The 25,066-nt window shown below is 33.2% G+C and overlaps 1 protein-coding gene across 1 annotated transcript in view; it reads right to left on the reverse strand.

Annotated features, from left to right (window-relative positions):
* Positions 1 to 9,920: 9,920 nt before the first annotated feature.
* The window catches only part of dy (transmembrane protein dusky), a 196,520-nt gene continuing 181,374 nt past the window's right edge, over positions 9,921 to 25,066 (reverse strand). Inside the window, exon 4 of the mRNA XM_072540077.1 lies at positions 9,921 to 17,471. Coding sequence (XP_072396178.1) covers positions 15,819 to 17,471 — 1,653 coding nt within the window. The 3' untranslated portion in view covers positions 9,921 to 15,818. The remainder of the gene's footprint in view (positions 17,472 to 25,066) is intronic.

A 25,066-nucleotide genomic window follows, 5' to 3' on the forward strand; every position in this document is an offset into this window, starting at 1 on the left:
TAGATATAGTCTATAAAATATAAATATAAAGAAATACATTGCATTATAACCTGATCCTTTACGTTAGACAAGCATTACTGAATAATGTTTTGATATTATATCTCGGAGAATCATTTGTTTAATTTTTAAATTTCAGAAGAACCTCTGACTTTTACGTTTAGGCTTTTAAAGTAAGGTCATATAAAATGGTCAAATTATTTAAGTAATAAGCTGATAAATATATTTAATGGAAAATAGACTCTATAGTTATAATAATTTATTTTATTTATTTTTTAAGTTATTAAGAAAAAACTATATATAATCAATGTTTTGATGCCTGTAGATAACACTGTGATACGAATTTAAGATGTCATATTCAGGGCTTCCTTTTTAGTTGCATAAAGTTAGATTTTTTAATTTCACCAAATGTTTTTTTCATCTTTTTCTTCTTCTTTGTGCTTTTTTCATTAGTTAAGGTTATTCTTAGCGATTGTTCTCACAAAACTTTCTCTCTTCTATAGAATTGCACATTTGTAAGGTTGTCAAGTTGACATAAAATATGCTTTGCTGTTTCTTCGTATAGGTGACAGAATGTGCTAAGGTCATAATCTACCAATTCCATCAGATTCAACTGCCTATTCAGCTTACAGTGTCCTGTCAACAGACCTACTAAGGCTTTGACTGTTTTCCTGTCTTTGTTTATTAGGTCTGCTGTAAATTTTAATGAATGTTCTGTAATACTGTTTCACTTGTCCTTGTCTTGGTGAATTCCTCCATCTTTCCAGAGATTTGTGAACTACCCACTTCTTTGTAGCCGTTCTTGTTACTGCCTCTGCCACGCCTCAAAAGGGTTTTCGGTACAACGAATAGTATTAATGGGTCTTGTGTTTGGGCATTTCATCTACTTTTTCATTACCCTTCTGACCCCTGTACCCTGACTACTATAACCTTGCTGCAGTCTCCTAGTTTGTTTGGGGCCATGGATAAGATCAAACAGGATGCTTGTGCTTAGGATAAGGAATAGCTTCACTCCCGGGATCTTTTGCTTCTTCGATAGCTCGTGGACTGTATACTTATCTCTTTTATAAGGTTAGTTAAATATAATACGTTCAAAGTGAGTTACTGTTACATGATTTATTTACTATTCTACAGAATTGAGTGCCTTAAGTGCTGCCTGTCTATATATAAAAAAGGCATTTAACAGTAAGTTTTTTTCTGCCTTTCCACTTCTTCCACGCACTAATGAATTACCGATATTTCCACCTTAAAAATTATGAGATCCTTAAATAGACTTACCGGGAAACGTATCTCATATTTCGTCCCTATTAAACCGGCTCCTAAACCCTTTGATAATTGGTTTTGTGTACCAGGTATATTAATTTTTTAATAATGGTCAAAGCTATAACCCATAGCTGTTACATCGATGGATTGCCCCATTAGAATATTTGCTTTTAGTTCTTTGATTAGCTTTCTATTGTCAGCACTATACGCCTGGCTTATGTATTGCTGACTATGAATTATTCTGCCCATCATAGATCTGGCTCTGCCCTGTATATAGATATAAAGTGGTGACAGATTCAGCAGAACTTCCGACGCCGAAGTAGGAGCTGTTTTTATGGCCCCACAATACACAGGCATGCTAGACTTTGTATATTACTTAGCAGCCTTAGTGCTTCCACTTGCTGCGTCTTTGTCCAGTACGTCACAGACCCACAGATTATCATTGTATCATTGTTGGTTTAATAAACATTGTGTATATCCATAGGGTCATTTTGGGGTTGAGCTCCCAATTCTTACCGCACATTCTTCTACATCTGCCCAAGGACAGATTTTCAGTATGATCAAAGTAGACTCCTAGGTATTTTGTTTCTTTGGGAAATGGAATCTCTGTTTCTCAAAGCACCCGTGATTTTAGGCCTTGTAATACTGTCTTTTTTGTGAAGTACATGATTTGTGTTTTTTGAGCATTGACTAGGTTGTTAACATCAGTTATCAAGTATATTTAGGGATACTTGCATTATCTAATACACCAATTGGGCGAATTTGCTCCTAACGAAGATTGCAATAGCCCAGATAGTAAAAGTCTTCTATGGACAGATTTTTGAAATAATCATCTACCAAGGTTACCCAAAGTAACGGTACAGAAATCCTTATTATGCACAGCCTTCATCTGCTCTTGCTTTGATGGTTGCTTTACACAGAGTGGATATTACCATCCTATTTTCTAGGGATGCCTTATCCATCTGCATATGGACTGCATAATGTAGAAGGGAAAGAAATATATTGTTCTTATCTTCTTTATCTTATCCTTATTCCGAACTCGCAACATGCCACATTTAACTGGTTTAATATTTTTGCTAGTCCCACGTGTGGGTTTAAATTGGTTCTCACTCCTCTGTTTAAGTTAACTGCAATATATTGGAAACTTATTCGTTAATTTTCATTCCAGTGTTCCCTTGTACCCTTCTTTTTCTGTTTCTATTATTTCGCAACAGTTAATATTTATTGTCTATTCCAATTATCGAGGGTTTAAGGCAATTCCTTAAGGGTCACACAATGGGCTTTCTCAAAATCTATGAAACACATATTTTGGTTGGTATTGGCACTTATTGAATTTCCTGTCGTAAGAACTGAGCGTTATTTTGATATAGTTATATATAAATATGGAGTACGAAAAATACAATAAATCAATTATTGTAATTGTTAGTAGTTAGTATACTATAAACGAACTTAACCCTATCAATAATAATACTAAACCGACTACTAACAAATACAATAATTGATTCATTGTATTTTTTGCACTTCATATGTATAGGTATGTAACTATAGGTCCTTCGTAATGCCATGTTGGTCCCAGCGTGTGTCTATTTAACTTTGCTCGACGTATGTTTATTTACTTGCAGAGGTATATGCCAATACCCTCTCGGTTTACCTGAGTTCATTAATATTTAAGAATATATTTAACATTATATATTTTATCATTTCTAGGTAATAAGTGAGATTAATTAATCTTAGCATACCCAATTGATCGTCAATTGGTGAACATCACAGGTTAACAATTTCTTTATTTATAATATTTTTTGAAAACTATTTTCGAATTGGAAATCGAAATGCCAAAAGAAATGTAAAATTAAATTTTCATTACAAGCAATTTTGATTTAATTCCATATATTATGGATATAATATTTAACTTAAACATACCAAAGGAAAACAGTTTTAAAATATTTTGTCGTTTTTAAGACTAAAACATTACACAAGGGTAGTTTTTGTTGTTCACAATTGTGCAAACGCTTTACTCTTTTATTAAATCCTTTATAAATAATCAACACCATTCAATTAAGATCATTCACTCATGTTAGCTGTGTTCAAAAAATCCACTTCAATGGCTCCTTCTGCTTATCGATCTTATCCCTTAAAGAGAAACGAATAATTTAAAAATCGTGATAATTATGTCAGCATGACGTGGTGAAACCTATGTTTTTGTAGTAGCCGTCTCATAAATCTTATCCTCGACTTCAAAATTGTATCACGTAGTGTTATTGAGCGCTAAAAAAGTAATTTAGAGCGTTTTTTTCCAAGAAATATATTTTTAGAAAAATATGTTTTAGTAATGTCTAATTAGATAGTTATTAATTTTATATTTAAGCAAGTAATTTTAAGTTTAAACGTGAGTGTTTTTGAGAACTTAGCAAAATATTAGAATTGTAACTGATACTGAAACTTTGCTCAAAAGGACCAACCAATCATCAGAAGATTCCTGTTCTTAAAACTTGGACTAATTGTGAAGCAACCAACATTTAAGTTTAAAAAGAAGTATCATTATCAACTCATTTAGGTAATTACATATACCAAGTTTTTTTATGTCGAAATAATTAGACATTTGTTAATTGTATTAAATATCTCTTTTCAGGATGTTCAGGGTAATTTACATATTCATTATTGGATTGTTCAATGTGTGATATGTGGCTTATTTAAAATAGAACAACATGTATATTACTAAACGATTATATTAAACAACTCTTGTTCTTTCGAATAGTATAAAGATGTTCTTTACCTCGGTGTCATAGTTTTTGCCTAATTTACAGTTTTTTTTAAACAGTAAATCAATTTTAAAATATTTATTATAGTTACTTTCGATTTATAAACCCATCATCTTGGCATAATTAAATACATTACAAAACAAAAGAAATTTAATAATACACCTAAGTCCATTGACGTTGTCACCACTAACTGGTTTATTTTTATTTACATTTTTATATGAAATATTACCAATAGCACGGCATCTATTGAGCAATCTCTCTCTTTTGGGTGTTTTGTACCAAGATACTTTTGAGCGTAAACTGTAGAAGCTAAGGGACAATATTCCAAATATTCCCCAATATACAATGACAATAATTAACTACATCTTTTGTTTTAAAATCTATTTACCTATTAGGAATTTAAATAATTGTAAATTGCGCAAAAACTATGACACTTAGGTGTATGACATCCTTATATAATTCAAAAGAGGAAACTTTGTTTAATTTTACGATTGATTAATACACATGGTATACCATTTCAAATAAACATTATGCTACACAAAGAATAATCCAGTATTTAAACTGGAAATTTTGATCACCATATACAGAGATGTTTAGTAATAAATCATGAAATACATTCATCGAATATACAACTATTTAGATGTAAGGGCAATTTTGTTCTAATAGCTTAAACAAGTTAAGAATTTACATTTTTGTAAATAAAAGTCAACATAACTGAGAACACTCTGATCTTAGGTGTAGGGAACTGCTAGAATATGGATGGCTGCAACTAATTTTAGAAGGAAAGGTAGAAGGAAAGCGATGGCCAGGAATGCGAATGATGAAAAATCTAGACACGTGGTCCAAAACAACAACCACAAATATTTTTAGAGCAGAAGTATGCCAAGTACAGATTGCCATGATAGTCACTAACACCCGAAATGAATAGAAGCCATAAGAAGAAAAAGAAATAAAATACAGTGTGTCCCATAAGAAGAAATATAACTTTGATACGTCGAATTTAATTGGAATCCCTGTATATTTGAAAATAATTTTAAAATGTGGCTGTTAACCTTTCGCTGTAATCTTCTGTCCCGTTAGTAATGACAGGCTGATTATATATATATATATATATATATATATATATATATATATATATATAAGATATATATATACGTACATGGGTCGGTAAAACAAAATTTTGTTTTCCTGTTTAAAATCGGGTTTCAACAGGTTTCAAATTATGGGTTCTCTAAGTATTATTGCGGTAGGTCTTCTGGCGATACCCTCTTCAATCTTCTTTCGGCAATTGGTTGGGTGAATAAATTATTTATCAGTTCGTTGTTATGATCAGTGGTGCAATTGAGTGATTCTTTATTATGTCCTTAAGTAATGGGATGTCCAGATGATTCAGAAGTGTTTGGTTAGATACATATCATGGAGCTTTACATATGATATTATATTTTGGATTGGAATGTTTGAAGTATCTTTGTATTTGAAGGTTTACTACAGCCGATAGTTCTATTCCATATGCCCAAACTGGTATAAGTATAGCTTTGTACAGAAACAATTTATTTTCAAGAGACAACTGAGACCTTTTGTTAAGTAGCCAGTTTATATTTTTTAGTTTAAGTTGTTTCCGTTTAGTTTTAATGTGCGTTGTCCATGAAAGTTTTTCATCCAGGTGCAATCCCAAGTATTTAACAACTGGTTTGAAACGAATGGAAGTATTATTAATATAAACTTGTGGACATGTAGATTTTCTTGTTGTACTGATTTGCTAGCATTAACACTGATCTTCCATTGCTTAAGCCAGTTTTGTAATTGATCTAAATGATTTTGTACTTTTTGTGATGCTACATAAGGGTCGATATCCACTGCCAAGATTCCCGTGTCATCGGCAAATGTAGCTAAGAAGGTATTATAGCTGGTTTTAACGTCCGCTATAAATATCAGATACAGAAATGGGCCCAAAACGCTACCCTGAGGTACGTCAGATTGTATGATGTGGTAATTTGAGTAGCTGTCTTCAATTTTGACTTGGAAGTAACGGTCAGTAAGACATGATTTTAGTATAAAGTATAGTTGGTCTGTTAGGTGTAATTTCAGTTTGTAGAGAAGACCTTCATACCATACTCTATTAAATGCCTGTGCTGTATATCTAGAAACACTCCAGCGCAAATCTATTTCTCTTCGAGAGTTATTTTAATTATATTTCGGTACTACTCTGTGGCACTGTTGGATGGTTGAGTGTTAAACTCAACTGTCTAAACCGAGATGTCCAAATCCGAATTGGTGTTGAGGTATAATTTCGTTTATGGGAACAACTGGCTCGATTTTATGTAATAGTAGCCTTTCTAATACTTTTGACATTATTGGGAGTAGGCTTATAGGGCGATATGAATTTGCTTGCGTTGCGGCCTGACCAGGTTTCGGAATCATAGTAACTTAATCAAATTTCCATTGTATTGGAAAGTATTGAAGACGTAGTATGCTGTTGTATATTATTGTTAATAACACCACTGCTTTTATCTGTAGCTTTTGAAGTAATTCTCCTGTTATCAAATCATAGCCAGGACCTTTCTTAGAATTTAGCATTTTTATTTGTTATCGAACCTCTGTCGGAGTAAATTTTGTCAGAGGAAGAGATAGTTGACATGGAGTTTTGAGGTACATTCTTATAGAAATAAAATATATTTACTTGTAGACAATCACCACAACTTATGACGAATAACAACAGAAAACATTTTGAGAAATGGGCATTAGTGTCCAAGTCAACCACAGAAGAACTATTATGTGTTAACAACTTTGGCGAAAATTTATTTAAAACTCAGCACAACTATAGCATTTTTTTGGAAATGCTAATGTTTATTCAAAAACATTTATATTTGGTTGGTCCTATTTTATATCTAAAACAATGATTTTTACCCAGTTACATACTATTTGTTTCTTTTGCTACAGTTCAGTCACTGTATTTACATTGTAATTCTAACATAACTTGTTGTACAGTATTAATACTTTTATATAGTTTATTGCATTTTTATTAATACTTATTATAAGCAATTATCGTAATAATGAATAAACTCTATGTATATGTATATAATTATTATCTGGAAGACCAGGAGTATACTGCCAGTGGAATAACAATATTTATATGTATGTGGTTGGAAAGTTTGACATAATCTTTTATGATTGAGTTTAAAACCTGATCAAGTTGTTTGTAATTTTTTTAGATCTTAAAAATACTTATACAGATTTTTATATAAATAAATAATAATTAATTTAAACTTTCTTTTACTTATTGTTTTAGCAATCCTAGAAAATTCCCTTTCTGTCATAGGTTACGGTAGTAAAGACAAACAGAGGTGAAAACAGAAACATCTACAAATGATGTATGTATAATCGACTTTTTTTTGTTTGGTCGCATGCTAAAATTTTTTTTTAATTGCCGTATAACCAGACTCCAATAAGAGTATCCATTGAATTTTGGCAGGCAGCAGTTGAATTCTAATGTCACGAAGCAAGACACCCTGACATCTTCCGGCCCTAAGATGTCAAGATGACACTTGGCCAGAAGATCCCAGGGTAGTGCCGAATTAATCATGTTTCGGTTAAAACCATCGTTCCAGAGTAGTGGTCTTACTACTGACCTAATAAAAAAAACTAAAATCCGTATATTAACAGTCATCTTAAAAAAAATAACTTAAATAAAGTTATATATAAAAAAACAACGAAATTATTTTCGTCACAAACCAATTTTGGTACTTAGCATTTCTTGGCTCTCGAAAAAAAAAAAAGAAAGAAATTTCAAATCCCTGGTTTAATTTTCTCCCCAGTCATCTCGCTCCTTTTTCTTGATCAGCTCAAAGATTAGACAGTGTACTTCTCTCTATTCTCTTTGGGATAATGGGATTACTTCATAAGTGGATTAGGAGCTAAAATATTTTAGAGTTGCAATATATTTAAGACTTACGTAAAACCAACACCTAGAACGAATAACTAGAATAACTGTGACCATTTAAATGGTGGCCAAACGCACTCACGGTAAGATATAGGGACTTAGACCGGACATATAAGTTTTCTCTGGTATGTTGGACAAAGGTGCAAGAAAAAAGTGCAATGTTGAGGATAAGTAAGGTCCAAAGACTTGCTGCGTTAGCACGAAGGGCGCTAAGAGAAGAAATCCAACTGCAGCAATGAAAACCCTATTACGGGCATTGCATATAACTGTGATATGGAATGTGTAAGAGAGATATGAAATGACTTCAGAAGACATTTAAAGTCTGGTGACCACAACTGATACACAGATGGCTTAGAAACAAAGATTAGTTTGGGAGCAGGAGTGTAAATAACAGGAGCAAATATCGTTCTAGCCTTTGCTGATTTGGGAAAAGATATGAGGTTTTAAATACAATTAAAATCAGAAAACTGCAATATCTGGGACATGCCATGAGGAACGAGCGTTATAACTTGTTGCAATTAATAATGCAGAGAAAAATACAGGATAGAAGGAGTCGCGGAAGAAGATGCATTTTCTGGTTAAATCATTTGAGAGCTTGGTTTAACTGCACTTCTGCTGACATCTTTAGAGTAGCGGCGTCGAAAGTGCGAATTGCCTTGATGGTTGCCAACCTTCTTAGAAGAGATGGCACGTGAAGAATAATAAGGAGTATACAGTGGCGATAGTAACAATCACTTTTCAGTCTCATTGGAAAAGCAAAAAGCAAATCTGTATTCCAGGCTGAGATCTATGCACTCCTACATTGTGCAAAAAAATATAAGGGGGTATCCAATTAAGTAGATCAATACGTACACAGAGAGTCAGGCAGCCTTGGTAGCTCTAGTAAATACAAGGATTACATCCAAACTGGTATAAAAATGTCGCGAAAAATTTGACAACCTAGCAGACCTCATCACTGTAGAACTTGTTTGGGTGCCAAATCATCAAAGAATCGACAGCAATGAAAGAGTCGATCAATTTACACTGAAGAGAATCGGCAACCAGAGAGGATGTGCCAGTAAAATGGTATCTTAAGATGAAATAACGGGAGCAAATATCGTTCTCGCCTTTGTTGATAACGTAGATGTAGTAGCACAACCAACATTATAAGTTAAGGATATTTATTCAAGCCTTGAAGAAGATGAAATACATAGTCGTGTCAAAATAAAAACGACCATGAATAAGGTAAAATATTATTATAAATGATCAGAACTGTAAAGTAGTTAAAGAATTTAAATATCTAGGAGAAAGAATCATTAATGACAACAAAGTAGAATGAGAAGTTCAAACATAAATACTGTCGGGAAACAAATCTTTCTTTGCAATGCAACATTTAAAGAGATTAAAACTTACCTCACAAGGTGCAAAAATCTAGGTATACAAAACCATAATACGACCAGCAGTCATATACGGCAGCAAAACATGGACGCTAATAAAAAAAAGGTAAATAAATTTCTAGTCTGGGAATGTAAAATCCTTCGAGTAATAGATGGCTCTTGCAAATAGAACTTGACAAACGAATTGAAGCACACACACAACAAGTTAGGGTCTCTCTTCGAAAAGGAAAATCCAGTGAGATATGTACAGGTCAATATACTAAGATGGATAGGACATTTGATACGCAGTAGTAACAATAGCCTTATAAACAAGATGTTTTGTAAAAGATTAGATGGGAGCAGATCTATAGAAGAATCTAGAAAAAGGGTAAAGATACACTCAGAGAGGATCTGCTGAGGAAAATTGGACTGAGACAATGGAAAATAGTGGCACAGATTCGACAAGAATGGAAGGCAATAGTAAACGCGGCTAGTACTCACGAAGAGCTGTATCGCAAATAAATAAATCTCGTAATTTTTAAAACAGAATAATGTTTCAAATCATTTTGTTGATTGTTTAATCCTAAGGGTAAATAAACACAAATATTCTTTGTATCGTTTATTTGAACAATATGTCCTACAAAATAGCAGAATTATCAATACTTCTCTGCGATTACAGAAAACATTTGCGAACAATATTGAGCAGTTTCATATTACAACACAATCATAAAGTAATATTAACATAAATAACCAGCTAAATCTGAAAAAATTACCTGTTTGCTAAAGGCTAAATTACATCCTATAATAAAGTTAATATTAGTTTTAATTGTGAAGAAGTCAATACAAGTTGTGCAAATATAAATATACGAACAGGAATATTTACGCTTTATCTGTTTGCTTTACAACAAAATTCACGTATTTCAACCTGTCGGTATCATCAGATATGATTTGAAAAGGAAATGAGATTTTTTTCAAATATTTATAAAAGAATATTTTCATTCGAATATCGGTGGTTAATATGTAACCTTTTAGTCGGTACGCATACACATTCTAAGCAAATCAAACAAAAACAAATGCTATAGTATAATATTCTCACTATTCGTATTTTTTACATACGGGTGATATTGGATATTTAAATAAAATCAAGTTAAAAGTTTTGCATATTTTTAGAGCTCTGGCTTACGTTTTTGGTATTCTGTTGAGTACATTTCTATCTTTTACCGTGTGTTCCACAGCACTTAAATTTTACAAGCAACAAAAAACAGGAAAGTCTGGTCAAAGCGCAAAATAAATTAAGGCTCTAATAAGGCAATTATGATCAAAATAAAGAAATAATTATAATGGACACTGTAGCACGTAAGGGACATGAGCTTAAACGTAAAAGAAAGGAAATTACATAAAGTTCATCTATTATTTACATATAAAATCAGAAGCACAGCGATGTAGGTAACAATGTAAAGATGAAGCTAGCAGAATAAATTGGCAGTCATATTTTTTGTACTAACCCAATGCCACATTTTAAGATGTGAACAAGTAAATATGCTGGAAACTTAAAACAGATACTTCTTCTTCTTTTGGTGTCTGTCCCTTTTGGATGTTAGCAATCATCATGACCACTCGTACCTTGTTCACCGCTGCTTAAAACCGTCCAGTATTTGTTATAAAACACCATGTGTGTAAGTTTTTAAGCCAGGCGATCCGTTTGCGCCCGAGAACTCATTTTTCCGTTACTTTTCTTTGCAATATCAGTTCTTCTGGTCTGTAGTATTCCTTATTTTGCAAAATATGTCCTAAGTACTTCAATTTTCAGGCCTTCTTAGTATTTAATATTTCAGGTTGTGTATTCATTCTACTATTCGTTCTTAAGAAGAAACATAGACGCCACTAAAATGTTCTGTTGGAGAAGAAAGTTGCGAAGTTCGTGGACCGATAACAGGACAAATAATGAAATTTTAAACGAGCTAAAAGTAAGAAAACGACTCTTTAGCAAAGTATATTTCCAACAATTAAGATACTTTAGACATGTTAACAAAGCCGACGCAGAAAACATGGAAAGACTTATCCAAGGAAAAGTAGAAGGCCGAAAAATAGGACGAAGATCCCCAACAAAATGAATCTCCAAATTACAGAAATATGTAAAAGTTAAACCAATGCATGAGTTAAAAGAAATGACCAGCGACAAAGATCTAAGAAGATGGATAATATATGACATCACGGTAATAACTACACTTCCTCCGGAGAGTCAAGACTGAAGAAAGAAAGAGGGAGTGAATTATTCTACGAAGTACTTCCCCATTAAGAATATGGTCAACTGGCAAAACTTCTAAACTGATACCTCTGTCAATGTCCATGGTTCTGCTCCGTATAAAAGTATTTAATTTAGAATTAATTCATTGATAGATGTAATTTTGCTATTGGGGTTAAATTCTCATGGCTGCGCAACTTAAGAGAATGGTATGAATGTACATCAAATGAACTTTTTAGAATAGCCGTCGTTAAAGTCCGAATAGCTACGATGAATGCCGACCTCCGTCGCGAAGATGGCACTTGAAGAAGAAGATTTGTTATTCTTTAATGTCTAGTCTTCTGGTTGGTCCGTTATCTTTGCTGCTTTGGTCCTCATATATTTAGTTTTCTTAATATTAAGATCAAGTTCATAACTCTAACTCACTTCTGTAACTTTATTCACTGCATGTCGTAAGCCATCTAGACTTTCAGCACATTTGGCAAATTTATCTACGTAGCAGATGTTATTTAATAGTTCATTTTTTACTAAAATACCTTTATCCGTCTTATACAGTGGCTCCATGAAGATTTCTTTAGAGTATATATTAAATAATAATGGTATTTTACCTTTATCCTCTCTAGTTTCTGACAATTCCTTCTTTTTCTTAGCCTTCTATCGTCAATTTTTGGACATAGGTCTCTCCTTCAGTCGATTTCTATCCTGAGCAACATACTTTCAATTTGTTCCGGCTATTATTTTTATGTCGTTTACCCATCTCATCTGTGGTATTCCTCTTGGTCGTCTACCTTTGTAAAGTTTTCAATATTGAAGGTATATTTATTTTTCTGTTATAGCTAGTTTATTAATATTTGCCTTGGTTAGGGTCCAGGTTTGATATTCAAATACCATGATATGAAGGATGCACTGATCAAACACTTTGGTCCTCAAGTATTAAGGTATTTTGCGATTGTTCAGTATACAACGAAGTTTTACAAATCCTGCTCATGACAGTCTTGCTCTTCTAGTATCTAGGTAGATATTTTTCTGGACTTGTTCTTTCTCACTGTCATTTATAGTTATACGGCTGAGATCATCTGTGTTTGTCATTGTTTTTATTTTTGTCATATTCAGTTTAAGGCCGACGTATTGGGATCTATCTGCGAGTTCCTTCATCATAATTTGTAATTTCTCGAATGTTGTCCCTATAATTACGATGTCGTCAGCGAATCTAAGGTGGTTTAACTTGTTGCCATTAACGTTAATCCCATATGTTGACCAATTTGTAGTTTGGAAGATGTCTTCTGGGGCTAAATTAAAAAGCTTTGGAGAAATTACGTCACATTGTCTAACTTCTTTTTTAATAGGGATGGGATTTCTATTTTCATCTAGTGGTACTCTCATAGTTGCGTTTTCATATATATTATGTATTACTTGCCTATATCTCGAATTTACATCTCGAATTTTTACAATTATTAACAGCTTGTTCTATAGTAAACTTCTCGATTCTATCAAATTCTTTTTTATAGTCTACAAAGGCAAGAAAGTCCGGTAGTTGGTACTTATTTGCCTTCTCTATCAGTGTTCTCATTGTGAGCAGATGGTCAGATGTACTATATTCTTTGGGAAATCCAGCCTGTTCAAGCGATTGGTAATTGGGAATTTCACCAATTGTTAATAATTCTCATTAATAGTTTGTATACTTGACTGAGCAACGATATAAATCTATCATCTTTTAGGTCACATTTGTCCCCTTTTTTATGTAAGAGATTACTAGACTTTCGTTCCAGTGTTAAGGGATTTTGCTATTATGGAGACATCTATTAAATAGCTCTGTTAGTATAGGGATTGTAACTGTCTTGCTGGTTTTCAAGAGCTCGGCAATTATACAGTCGTGCTTTAGAGCTTTATTATTTTTAGCTCTTTTAAAGCTCTTTCTATTTTTAATCCCTGTATATTTGGTAGTACCTCTGATCCCACGTATTTTATTTTTTATTTTGACGTTTTTTTTACTGATTCATTAGACTGGCTTTGCGAGCTTTATAAGGTTATGTAGAAGTCTCCTGCTTTCTTTGTTATCTTATATTATCCTTTTCTTCTAATTATAGATGTTTTTAATTTTGATGATTTTTTGGACATTCAGTATTGGTCTTAGATATTTTAGGTCTCTGTTATTTTCAATGACTTGCTATACTAAGTTCTCGTTCCATTTTTTTATGTTGCGTTTTAATTCTTTTTTGAATATTTTATCAAGTTTTACATATGCTTGAGTATGTCGTTTGTTTTTCTTTAGTAGTTGTCTTCTTGCCTTCATTACTTATTTAGTTTTGTTGCTTATTTTGTCTTCTTTAGTTCTGGTTTTCTTTGCGACCTGTAGTCCGGCTTCGAGAAGGTTTTTATTTAGGTTTTTGTTAATGTGGTTAATTTGGTCTGGATTATGTGAAGGATCTGATTCCAACTTATCCGCTAAGACCTATCGGAATTCGTCTTCCTGTGTTCTTACTTTAAAGTCATCTATCCGCGTTAGTTTTTTTAAGATACTTTTTCTCGCATCTTTTATATTAATATTTATTTTCTCTCTAAATATGCGATGGTCACTACAAGCTGTTATGTTGTTGCCCTCTTTTGTTCTTTTGTTGTTTGATAGAAAATAGTCTATTTCATTTTTGTTAGTTCCGTTAGGTGGGATCTATGACCACATTTTGTAAAAGGTTTGTCTTGTCTTAAGTTTTTGTCCAAATCTGAAATTTCCAATCTTGTTTTCGGACTCTTCAATCGTTCTTCCAATTTTAGCAGTAAAATCTTTCATCAATATTATTTTAGTTTCTTTGATGTTGTCTATAGCTTCTTTAAGGACTTCATAAAAAGTATTTGTTCATCATCAGTTGCTTTTTCAGTTGTTCAATAAACCTGCACAGTCTTTATTCTGTTTTGTGAATTTAGTTTTCAGATTATGTCTGTAGGTCTGTCCGAGATGCTGTGAATTAAATTAGTGATTTTCTCTTCTTATTGAATAAAAAACCTACTGCACCTTATAATCTTCCTTGCCTTTATAGTGGAGCATGTTGCCGGAATGAAAGTCCACATACCCTTCATCTCTTTTTTAAACTTCTGATAGTCCCATTATGTTCCAATTTATTTTTCCCAATTTTTCCTCTAGTTCGTAGACATTTTCATCTTTTACCATGTTTGTTTTTCTTCTTCTTCAATATCGACTTGCCCCCGCCCCAGAATCCTTGGGGTAGACCGTTGCTTCAATGTGGGATTGTTAAATAAAATTCCTACCCACCTAGCCAGATTCGAAGCTCTGGAACATCTACTCTTTTAAGAATTTCTACCAGAAACAGGTATTAGAGGTCCACATTTTAAACTTCCTGAAAGAAATAGACTAAAAGAAAAAATAAATCGAGTAAAATTAGTATTATTTTATAAGAAATGTATCGCCAGAAAAGCCAAAATAAGTTTAGTGTGCTATTTTTATCAAATCCATATACATACATACTCGTATATTTTAAAACACAACCTTATCCTTACGGTTAAATTAACATTATAGGACGCAATATTAAGAATAATATTTACTTGTATACGTAAAATATGAAACTTTTATAAAATAAGTAAGTTATTACAATAAATTAGTATACCGTAGGAGCTTCACAAAAAGCTACTATACTTAGAAACATTTTTGCAAAATCTAAGCATTTGTTGTTCGCAAAGTGTTTACAATTTTTTACAGGTACTTATCGTGAAATCATTTTAACAGTAATAAATAAATAAATATCAATAAATAATCTATACAAAATAAAATATAAAAATAACCGAAACCAAAAGAGCAACTCCAAAATTAATTTTTGGTATATTTACAAAAGTCTTGAATTTCTTTATAAAAATAATTTGAAAATTGTTAAAAAGGTAACCTAAAAAACTAAATTAACGAAAATCTTCGACATTTTAAAACATTGATACGATGCAGGATCATATTGGGGATAACTCATAAGCAGGAAAAACTGGTAATATTTTTGTATGACCTTGAGTGGCACACATTTGTCTTAACTCATATTCTTATATCTAATTTACATTCTAGACAGAAGTTAGCAAAGATTACACAATTTTTAAGTTAGCAAACGTTAGCGTTTTCTTGTTTTCATAAAAAAGATCCAACTTTCTCCTGCTCATAAGGAAAACACTTACAACACACACCACTATGTGTCAAAAGACTAATTTATATGACCAAGCATGTAGCCGTTTTCTTTCGATCTTAACCCTTTAAGACTGCTCTAATATTACGAGTAAAAGCAGCTCCTTGACTTCGTTTTCTGTGAATTGGCGTATCCTATAACACCTGCGAGTTTGTTTTCAGCAAATGGTCTTAGTTTGACACAAAGAAAAGCTGACATAAGACAAGAGACTATTAATATAGCTAATAAAACTACTAAGGTTGCTGCGAAACCTGGTGTGGTCATACATATTAAGCCTGCGTTGGTAAGTTCCTCCTTGGCGGGGAAGACCATAGTGGGTGGAGTTGTGCTATTGCTGTTGTCGTCAAGTGTAAATGTCAAATCTCCTGTAGATACAACTCTTATAATCCTATTTACTCCCACTTCCTTTTCCGGATCGACAGCGAGGGCTCTTTTTGATCTCCTTTCATCCCTTGGTCGACCAGGGTGTAAATATGCTTCGATAGGTAGTGGTGGAGGAGCACCATAACCAGTATCAGGTGGACCATGAACCAAATCAAGCAAGCCGTGGAGATGTTGTCCTGAAGAATCTGAACACTGATCTGGACATTGATATCTGCAGATTTGGATGGTGCACTGAAAGTGAACTTCCATGGAATCAGGGAATTTAAATGCCTGGAAGTGAGCGTATGATAACACTGAAGCGCTTGCACCAAAGTTTTTAATCTTAGTAAATCTGGACATTAACTTTGGTCTTGTGACACAACCTCTTTGGTCGACTAACTGTATGGGAGCTCTTTTTCCGTCGTGAGCCATACAGTTTCTTACTAACATATCAAACTTGTTGTCGTCATCTTTAATCGCTAAAACCATTGTCATTGTTTGACCTATTTTGACTAAACCTGATACTTCCGATGCCCATGGCCCTTTGCCTACTTGTATTTGCATCCAGCAACCAACATTGTCTCCGGCAAAATCAGTTCTGACAACGTCAAGCATATCTACAGGGAAGGGTCGAAAAGTAACGGATTTTTCATACTGATCGTGCCAAGTACATCTAAGTTTTCTTGCTTGGTCCCAGACCTCTTGTACTTGAGGATCATATTGAATAACGATAATGTTTTCAAAGAACGTTCCTGAGCCCGATTCTGCACCATATCCATAAAGACCATTTTCTGTGTTACCAGAGGTTCCGCAAGCATGAATTCCTATTTCAAAATGAGCTGAGGTTCTACCTAAACCAGCAGGAAGATGAACACAGTGGACGTTACTATAATGACCTTTGCTGAAAACGATACCATAGAAAGGTTTATCAAATCCAATGTACACTTTCATGAGATTTTTCTCACATTTAACATCAAGGGAAAGAATTTTCGGCATGTCTGGAACTGGAGCAGGCCAAATTTCTCCACCAGCAGTGTCGTATTTGTCCATAGCCTGCTTCTGAGAAGGTGGAGGAGGGGGTGGTCCATTGTAGGAAATTTTGTTGTTATCGAATGGGTTGTTATTGTTCTTTTGTCCGGGGAAGGGCTTGTGGTTACTGTAATGCCCTCCGTTGTTTCTGGATGGTTGATTAGGGTTTCTTGATGGGGGCCCACTGTTATAAGCTAGTTTTTGCGGTGGGTCCGACTTATCATCTAATGATTCAAGAGCTAGTTGGTCTGAACTTGGTTCTTGTTCATTTTTGTTAAGTTCCTTGATTTCTTCCGAGCCTTGAACAGCTTCTACCACTTCAACTTCTTCCGCGAGGACAGTAAGCTAAAACAAAAATAACTCAATTAGTTTAAAAGGTATAAAGCAGCTACTAATTTAAAAGAAAAATAAACTATTATATTCTGAGCACAATCTTGATACCTGATAATTATATATTTAGTACATATAAAAACTCTGGATAAAAAAATAATATTTATCACGTACAAATTAATAAGTAAGATATAATATCTAACTACGCTGCAAAACGTTTACAAAATATATTATACAATATGTTTAAAAAAATTAAGAAAGGCAATTTACAAAAGATGAATACACTGGTGAATCCTTTTCGAATTCGAAGTCTACAGATTTTTGACTCACTTTAAAGGAAACTGTAATACTACCATTAGTAAAAATAGCATTATTAGAAATTAATTTTATACAGCCTAGCACACAGAATAGCCATTGTGAAAAAAAAAACCAAAAAATTAACCCTTAATATCCTAGCGTAACATAATAAGTTACGCAATATTGTGCAATTTAAACAGCGCCCTGTAAGGAAACTTGTGATAGGATCGCATAGATGGTGTAAGTATTGTGCAATTTGACACTTCCTTTAATGCATGTTTACTAGTTTGCAGACGTAGTGTGCGAAAATTTTGTGCCTGTAAACATTTAAAATAATCAATCAGACATCAATCTCTAGAGTAAGTACATTTATTTTTTTATCTTGCAATTTTTCAGCCCAAAAAGTAAGTTAGGCTTTACATAAAGGTACATAACCTACATCTTTCAAATTATATTTAAATATTTCACTACCACTTAGTTCTGTGTAGCCCCAAAGTTCAGTATTACATATATGCACCGCTAGGATAATGTACTACCGTATTCCAGCAAAAATAAACATAAGACGTGATTTCATTCCCAGTGAATTATTTACTAAGATTTATAAATCATTGTTATAATATATATATATATATATATATATATATATATATATATATATATATATATATATATATATATATATATATATATATACTGCCAGTTGGATAACGATGATAATTGACCAGATATCATGTATCAGCAAACAACACATGTTTATAATATAATAAATATTACGATATTCTCGGCGATTTGAGGAACAACGATTATTGCCATCTAGGGATTTACCAACAGAGAATTTTAAGAAACTATTTTGTTTTTATGCAATACATAAACGCCTTTATGGGAATGCATTTCTTATTTAGCATTTAAGGGTTTTTTCAGTTTTAGGCGCGGTTTTACCCTTAAAGAAGCACTTCAAATGGCTTACGGTGATGTAGAGTAAGATTTAGATGCCATCTACATAGAACCTCCAGAAGTAAATGTCCTCACAGACGAAGAATCTGGAGATGAAATTGATGATGGAGACCTTGACCATTTGCCAGGGAGACAACTTCGTTACCAAGCCGAGGTAAAACTTTTAAATAATGATAGATTTGGCGCCACTGAAGCCAGTGCACCTAGAGATGAGGCATCAAAATGTTCATATTCTTGGTTAAAAGGAGGTAATTTTCAAAATCGTCTGGATACTTTTCCAACATCAAATTTTTCTGATTATGAGAATTTTGAGAACTGAAACACTGTTGAATTGTTCGAGTTATTTTGGGATGGCCCGTTATTCCAATACTTACAGTCAGAAACTAAAAAATATACTCTTTTCAAAAATGTTGCCGACCCACATATCTCACTTGAAGAACTGAAATGCTTTATTGGCATTTTGATTTTTGGTGTATACGATCCAAAACCAGGAAAGAGATATTACTGGGATTCAAAACCAGACATGGAGCATCGTTTTGTTAAAAATGCCATGAAGCGGAATCAATTCAAGCAAATTATGAAATTTTACATTGGGCAGAAAATAATAGCATAAACCCAAACGATAAAGCATGGAAAGTCCGTCCCCTTATGGATTATTTACATAATAAGTTTATAAAAAACCTCGTGGCCAGAAGAAGACATATGCTATGACAAATCTATGGTTAGATACTATGGAAACAGTTCATAAGGGGAAAGCCAATCAGATATGGATTTAAAATGTGGTCTCTACACACAAAAGACGGTTATCTAATTAATTTTAATATATATCAGGGAAATAACCCAAAATCCAGCGAAGTAGAAAGTATATGGGAAAATTATATGGAAAAAGCTACTGTTCCACTGTTAAATATGTTGCGTGAGTTACCCACCAATAAGAGGAACCTACCATATAAACTCTTTGTAGACAACTTGTTTACCAGTGTTAACCTACTGTCCAAGATGCGAGAAAATGGTATTTGGTGCACTGGTTCCATTCGTGAAAATCGTTTACCTAAGGGTATACATTTACTCTCTAAAACTGATTTTCAAAAACAGACAGATCGAGGTGAATGTAGTGACGTTATTGAACGTAACAACGGTATAATTTTTGTACGTTGGTCTGACATTAATATTATTACCGCTGCGTCTACCTCTTATGGCATTCAACCCATGACACATGTAAAAAGATTTTCTCAGAAAGAGAAGAAAATTATTCAAGTACCTCGTCCGTGTCTCATAGGGAAATATAACTCATTGATGGGAGGGACGGACTTGATGGATCAAAATATAGGAAGGTACAGGATTGGTATTAGATCCAAAAGATGGTGGTGGCCATTATTTACATGGTTACTAGACGCATCACTGGAAAACGCTTGGCGTATTTATAAAAAGACCGGTAATTCTATAAAACAAATCGATTTTCGCAGAGATATAGCCACCTCATATCTTATGAAGTATGGTACAGAAGCTAAAGGTGCATGTCGACCAAAACCTTCAATTTTAAGCAGTCTCGGTAGTCGAACCAGCGACACCGTCAGATTTGACAGACAAGATCACATCTTGATATATATTCCAAACAAGAAAAGACGACGGTGTGCATTTGAAAATTACACTTCTGTTGTTAGAACCATATGTAGAAAGTGTGATTTGTGGTTGTGCATTGATTGTAATGAGCAGTTTCATACAAGATAATTCTCTATAGGTACATTATGTAAAACATATTTTTTGTTTTATATAGAATTTAACAAAGCTTTCGCTTTTTTTCTTATTTTGCTCACTGTATGTCCTAGAGTGACATATATGTCACAGCTAATAACTTTTTTTGTTAACTTTTTTCTGAAAATAAGCTCAGAAACTCGAATAGAGAATTCATACGAACAATAAATTACCATAAAATACATCATTTTTCAAAAATATAATATTTCAGGATATTAAGGGTTAATAAATAAAAAAATAATACAGAAGCCAGATTATTTCATATATTTACTGAAAACTCATAAATTGAACTCGGCACTTCTAAGACCACGTCTGTCGTACATTCCGATATCGGTATCATTTCTTTGCAACCTCCATATTTTTTTTTCTGTCTCAACCAGTTAGGTAAGTGCAACTTTTTAAGGAAGTAGGTTACTATTACTCAAGATATTTGGACTGAAATGTCACATAACATCCGCTAACTATCAATGACGCAAGTAAGATTTAGTACCATCTTCTTCGACAATGTTGCCGTATCGCTCAAAATGTATTTTTGCTGAATATTTTTTAAATGACGTGCTTCTCGAAGGTATGTTATTATGGTATGTTTTATGATTTTTAATACGAATCATCCTGCCAAACTATTTACTAACAAATTTCGCCAGAAATACACTTCCGTTACTTTAAGTTTTCACTTGTACCTTTTTTCATCTACCATACTTCACTTTTGTAGAGTCTATGTCCATCTGTCACTGTCACTAAATCTATTTTAGTAGCAAAGATGACAACTGGTTTTAGTGACTAATGAAATTAATGTGGCCTTGATAAGCTTTAAATTAGCAAAATATGTCAAAGTAGTGAGTAGTAAACAGTATAGTGTCTGAAGGCTCAGGTGACTTAGACTCTGTAAGCACCGAAGAAGACATCAGAGAGGATGTCGAAAGCTTGGCGAAGTGAAAATCGACGCGGTTCAACCCGGAAGCCTGGTACAGGTAATTTCATTTTGTTCACAAAAACTAGTAGGCTCGTAACCTTATCACTTACAGACTTTTGTTCAAATTTATTTCTCATTTTATATTCTTGATATTATTTTAATTAAAACTCTTTTATTAATATACAAAACGTTATTATATTATCCCTGTTATATTCAATTGTACCCATGATAAAGGTTGGATAGATGTCGACAAGGGTGTGAAATGGGGCGACCTCTTTTTTCCGCTTCTTTATTTGCGCTTTAATTTCCGAGTCTCTCGTCCAAGCCAACAAGAAATATGCCATTTAATACGAAAGACAAATTAAAATAAAGCCTTGTATGTGCAAGATAAACTTAAGCGTATCCAACTAAATTATCTTTGGAGACAAGATAACGAAACAACCAAAATTAGGGACTTCTTAGACATCGAAAAAAAAAATGTAATTTGAGAAGGATGTGAATTTGATTTCTACTTAATGGAAGTTAGTAATTTAGTTGTCCTTCATGTTTAACTAATAATATTATAGCTATGATTTAAAAATGTCAAAATAAAGGTAGTTAATATGCGTACCCGTTGCAAACATTTTTGAAGAAAAATGTATATTTTGTTTATTATTTAAATATTGTTATATTTTATATAATATGTGTAATATGTTGTTTTGTGAAGAGTATATATTATATACGATACACTTACACTGTTGCATCTCGTTCTTCAGGGCAAAATGTATTAAAACATATGAGCTGGGAAAAGAGGAATTTATGGGCTTTAAAACTCCAGAAAGTTGTTCAAAACGTCTACAAAATGACGTAAAAAGAATGTATTAGGTAAAGATTATAATATAATATAATTGAACTGTCTCTTCACACATCTACAAACATCAGAAAAATATAGTTGTGAAACAAGATTTCGGTGTAGGAATAATCTTTGTCCGCCAAGGGACTCACCCCATAGAAATGTTTAAACCAGTTGAAGGTTGAAGTACAAAAAGTATTCAATAAATTCCGACAACGGATTTTTAAGTGACTATATTTTTGGTTTAATTGGTCAATGGTTTCCTTAAAATAGTTAATGTTTACATGCATGTAAAAATCAGCAACAATTTAAAGAAAACACAGTTAATATTTGATTTCAGTATAGTGCTTCCACTTATTCGCCTATACATATATCGTCCACTCAGGATTCTTCAGAGCAACTGTACAGAAGCCCTACACGCGAAATAGAATCCAATCCAAATCCAAAAGAAGTAATAATAGAATAACTTCATACAGACGCTACGGCGCCATCTAAAGGTCGCGGCATATTATCGTGCACGTATAGCTTACGGCACGTACCGTTTCCACTCCAGCAATTGAGCTGCCCGTTTACATTTTCATACATAGAACGTTTCAGTTTGGTTCGGTGAAGATATGATCTCGCTTTTCTCGACAAAAATTATGTTCAATTGCTCTTCTACTTAACGATGAAGAATGAAAAACTGTGTTAAAAAGAAGGTTTGAAGTACATCCAATGCTAAGAGAAAGGAAGAAGGAATGTGAATACTGGACTTTATACAGAGAATTAATTGATAACGATGAAAATATTATGGATATTTTAGAATGAGTAGGATTCAGTTTAAACATGTTTTAAATTTAATTTTACCTTCAGTGAAAAAACAAAATACTACATTTAACGAAGCCATACATATCAAACCAAAAAGTATTTTTAAAAAGAAGAGGTATCACTTTCGTACAAAAGTCCTAATTGTTTATCACTTCCGTGATTAGTTGTCACAAAGCAATAAACACATGCATAAATGAAAAAATAGCCTCGAAAATTATTTTTGTAAATACTCTGTATCAAAATCAAACAAATACCTACATAAACAACGGGGTGAAAACGACGGACATCTAATTCACATTATCCTTACCAACCGGTTACGACTCGTTACGTAGCCGTCAGCATCAGTAAAATATTCTTTTCAAATATACTGAACGGAAACGTTAAGTGTCTGAAACGCTATGTTCCGGACAGTGTGCGTGTCATCCTGGTGCCTTAGTCGTGGACTAATACGCACCCTGATGCGCATCACCCCGCCTTTAAACATCCTTTTATATTTTTATTGGCCGAGAGATCTGAAAATGCCATATAAATACTAATATGTGTATAAATATTGGACATTTTTCAGCTCTCGGGTCAGTCGATAGACCACGGCCCTACCTAGAGCACGTACGCTCTAGGAGGTCGCCGGTCGGGGCTCTGCTCCATTTGCTACCGCAGAAACCATTAAGACCTGTAGATAGTCTTCTTCACACATCAGAAGTTGTTTTATTTCTAATGATAGTTTACCTAATTACTCATCCAAGGAGTCTTTATCAAGACTTGGAAAAAATCCACAATATCCACAAGTTAATGTGGATAAATGCTTAAAGGTACTTCATACATTATACATGAAGCCCGTAAGTAGAGCGTACAGCAAAGTGGATAATTTCATAGGTCCACTCGTGCTGCGACGACATGCGTTGTTCATATTTAAAACCATTTAAATTATATTTTTGGGAAACTAAACGCTATGTGCTGGAAACGCAACGTGCACGATAATATGCCACGACCTTAAGAATAAAAACAGAATGTCGAAATCCAAAAATGTCTTAGTTGTTTAAACCAAAATTCAGATTATTGCCTAAATTTGTGCCTTCTATAATTTTCAAATCAAAACAGACGATTAATGGGAAATCTTAATTTCCATTTCAAAACATATCACTTTATCTAGGTAAGAACCTTTAGTAAACTGCTTTCTAATATTCAAAACGGGTAAATAAAAATACAGAAAAGATTTTCTTAAGTAGACGCATTATACTGGAAGTTAGTTATTTTATTATTAATTCTTTTGACAAAAAATATCTGACTTAGATTTAGACAATAATCTGAATTTTTGGTTTCGAAAACTAAGAGATCTTCTGATTTCGACTTTTTGTTTTAATACTATTTAAGTCAAGCACTTAAACAATATAATTATTTATGCCACCACACATTCAACCATTCCGGGATGTATTAACTTGATATTAAGCGCCTCGCTTCGTCGATGAAACGTATTCTTATTCGATTTGGCTTAAGCTCACATCGTAGCATTAACCACGCTCATAATGTGAAAAGACAACTTATAACGTATTAGGCAAAGTAAAGCTTTTGCGATATTTTCCATTTAAATTACGAGCTTTAAGTTGCTCGAATACTCTATCTAGGTACATTCTCCCAGAGCGGGTTTATACGGTGAAATTTTAAAAGTAAATACATAGAGATAGTTTACTGTTCTACAAAAACGAACTATTATCTTGAACAAAAACCATTATTTACACTGAAAAAAATAACAACTCTATAAATTCGACAATAGGATTGGTGTACTACAAAATGTGTTTGCATTGGTAAATTTTGTCATGTAGTGTTATCTAATTATGATGTTTTATTTAAACAAATGAAAAAACGTAACATCAAAATTGCATGACATTTTTGGTCACTTTTAATCTATGTCGCCACAAATTACTCAATCCAAAATTTTTATTGGGGTATTACGCCAGATTGCAGTTCTTCTTCTTTCTCTTTTTTTTAAGCAATTCGGCGTGTTTGTTGGTGGATTGATACCACTATGGAAGGTTATCACTCCATATGTTGCAC

Source organism: Diabrotica undecimpunctata, chromosome 1 (genome assembly GCF_040954645.1).
Source record: "Diabrotica undecimpunctata isolate CICGRU chromosome 1, icDiaUnde3, whole genome shotgun sequence".
In the NCBI taxonomy this organism is placed as follows: Eukaryota; Metazoa; Arthropoda; class Insecta; order Coleoptera; family Chrysomelidae; genus Diabrotica; species Diabrotica undecimpunctata.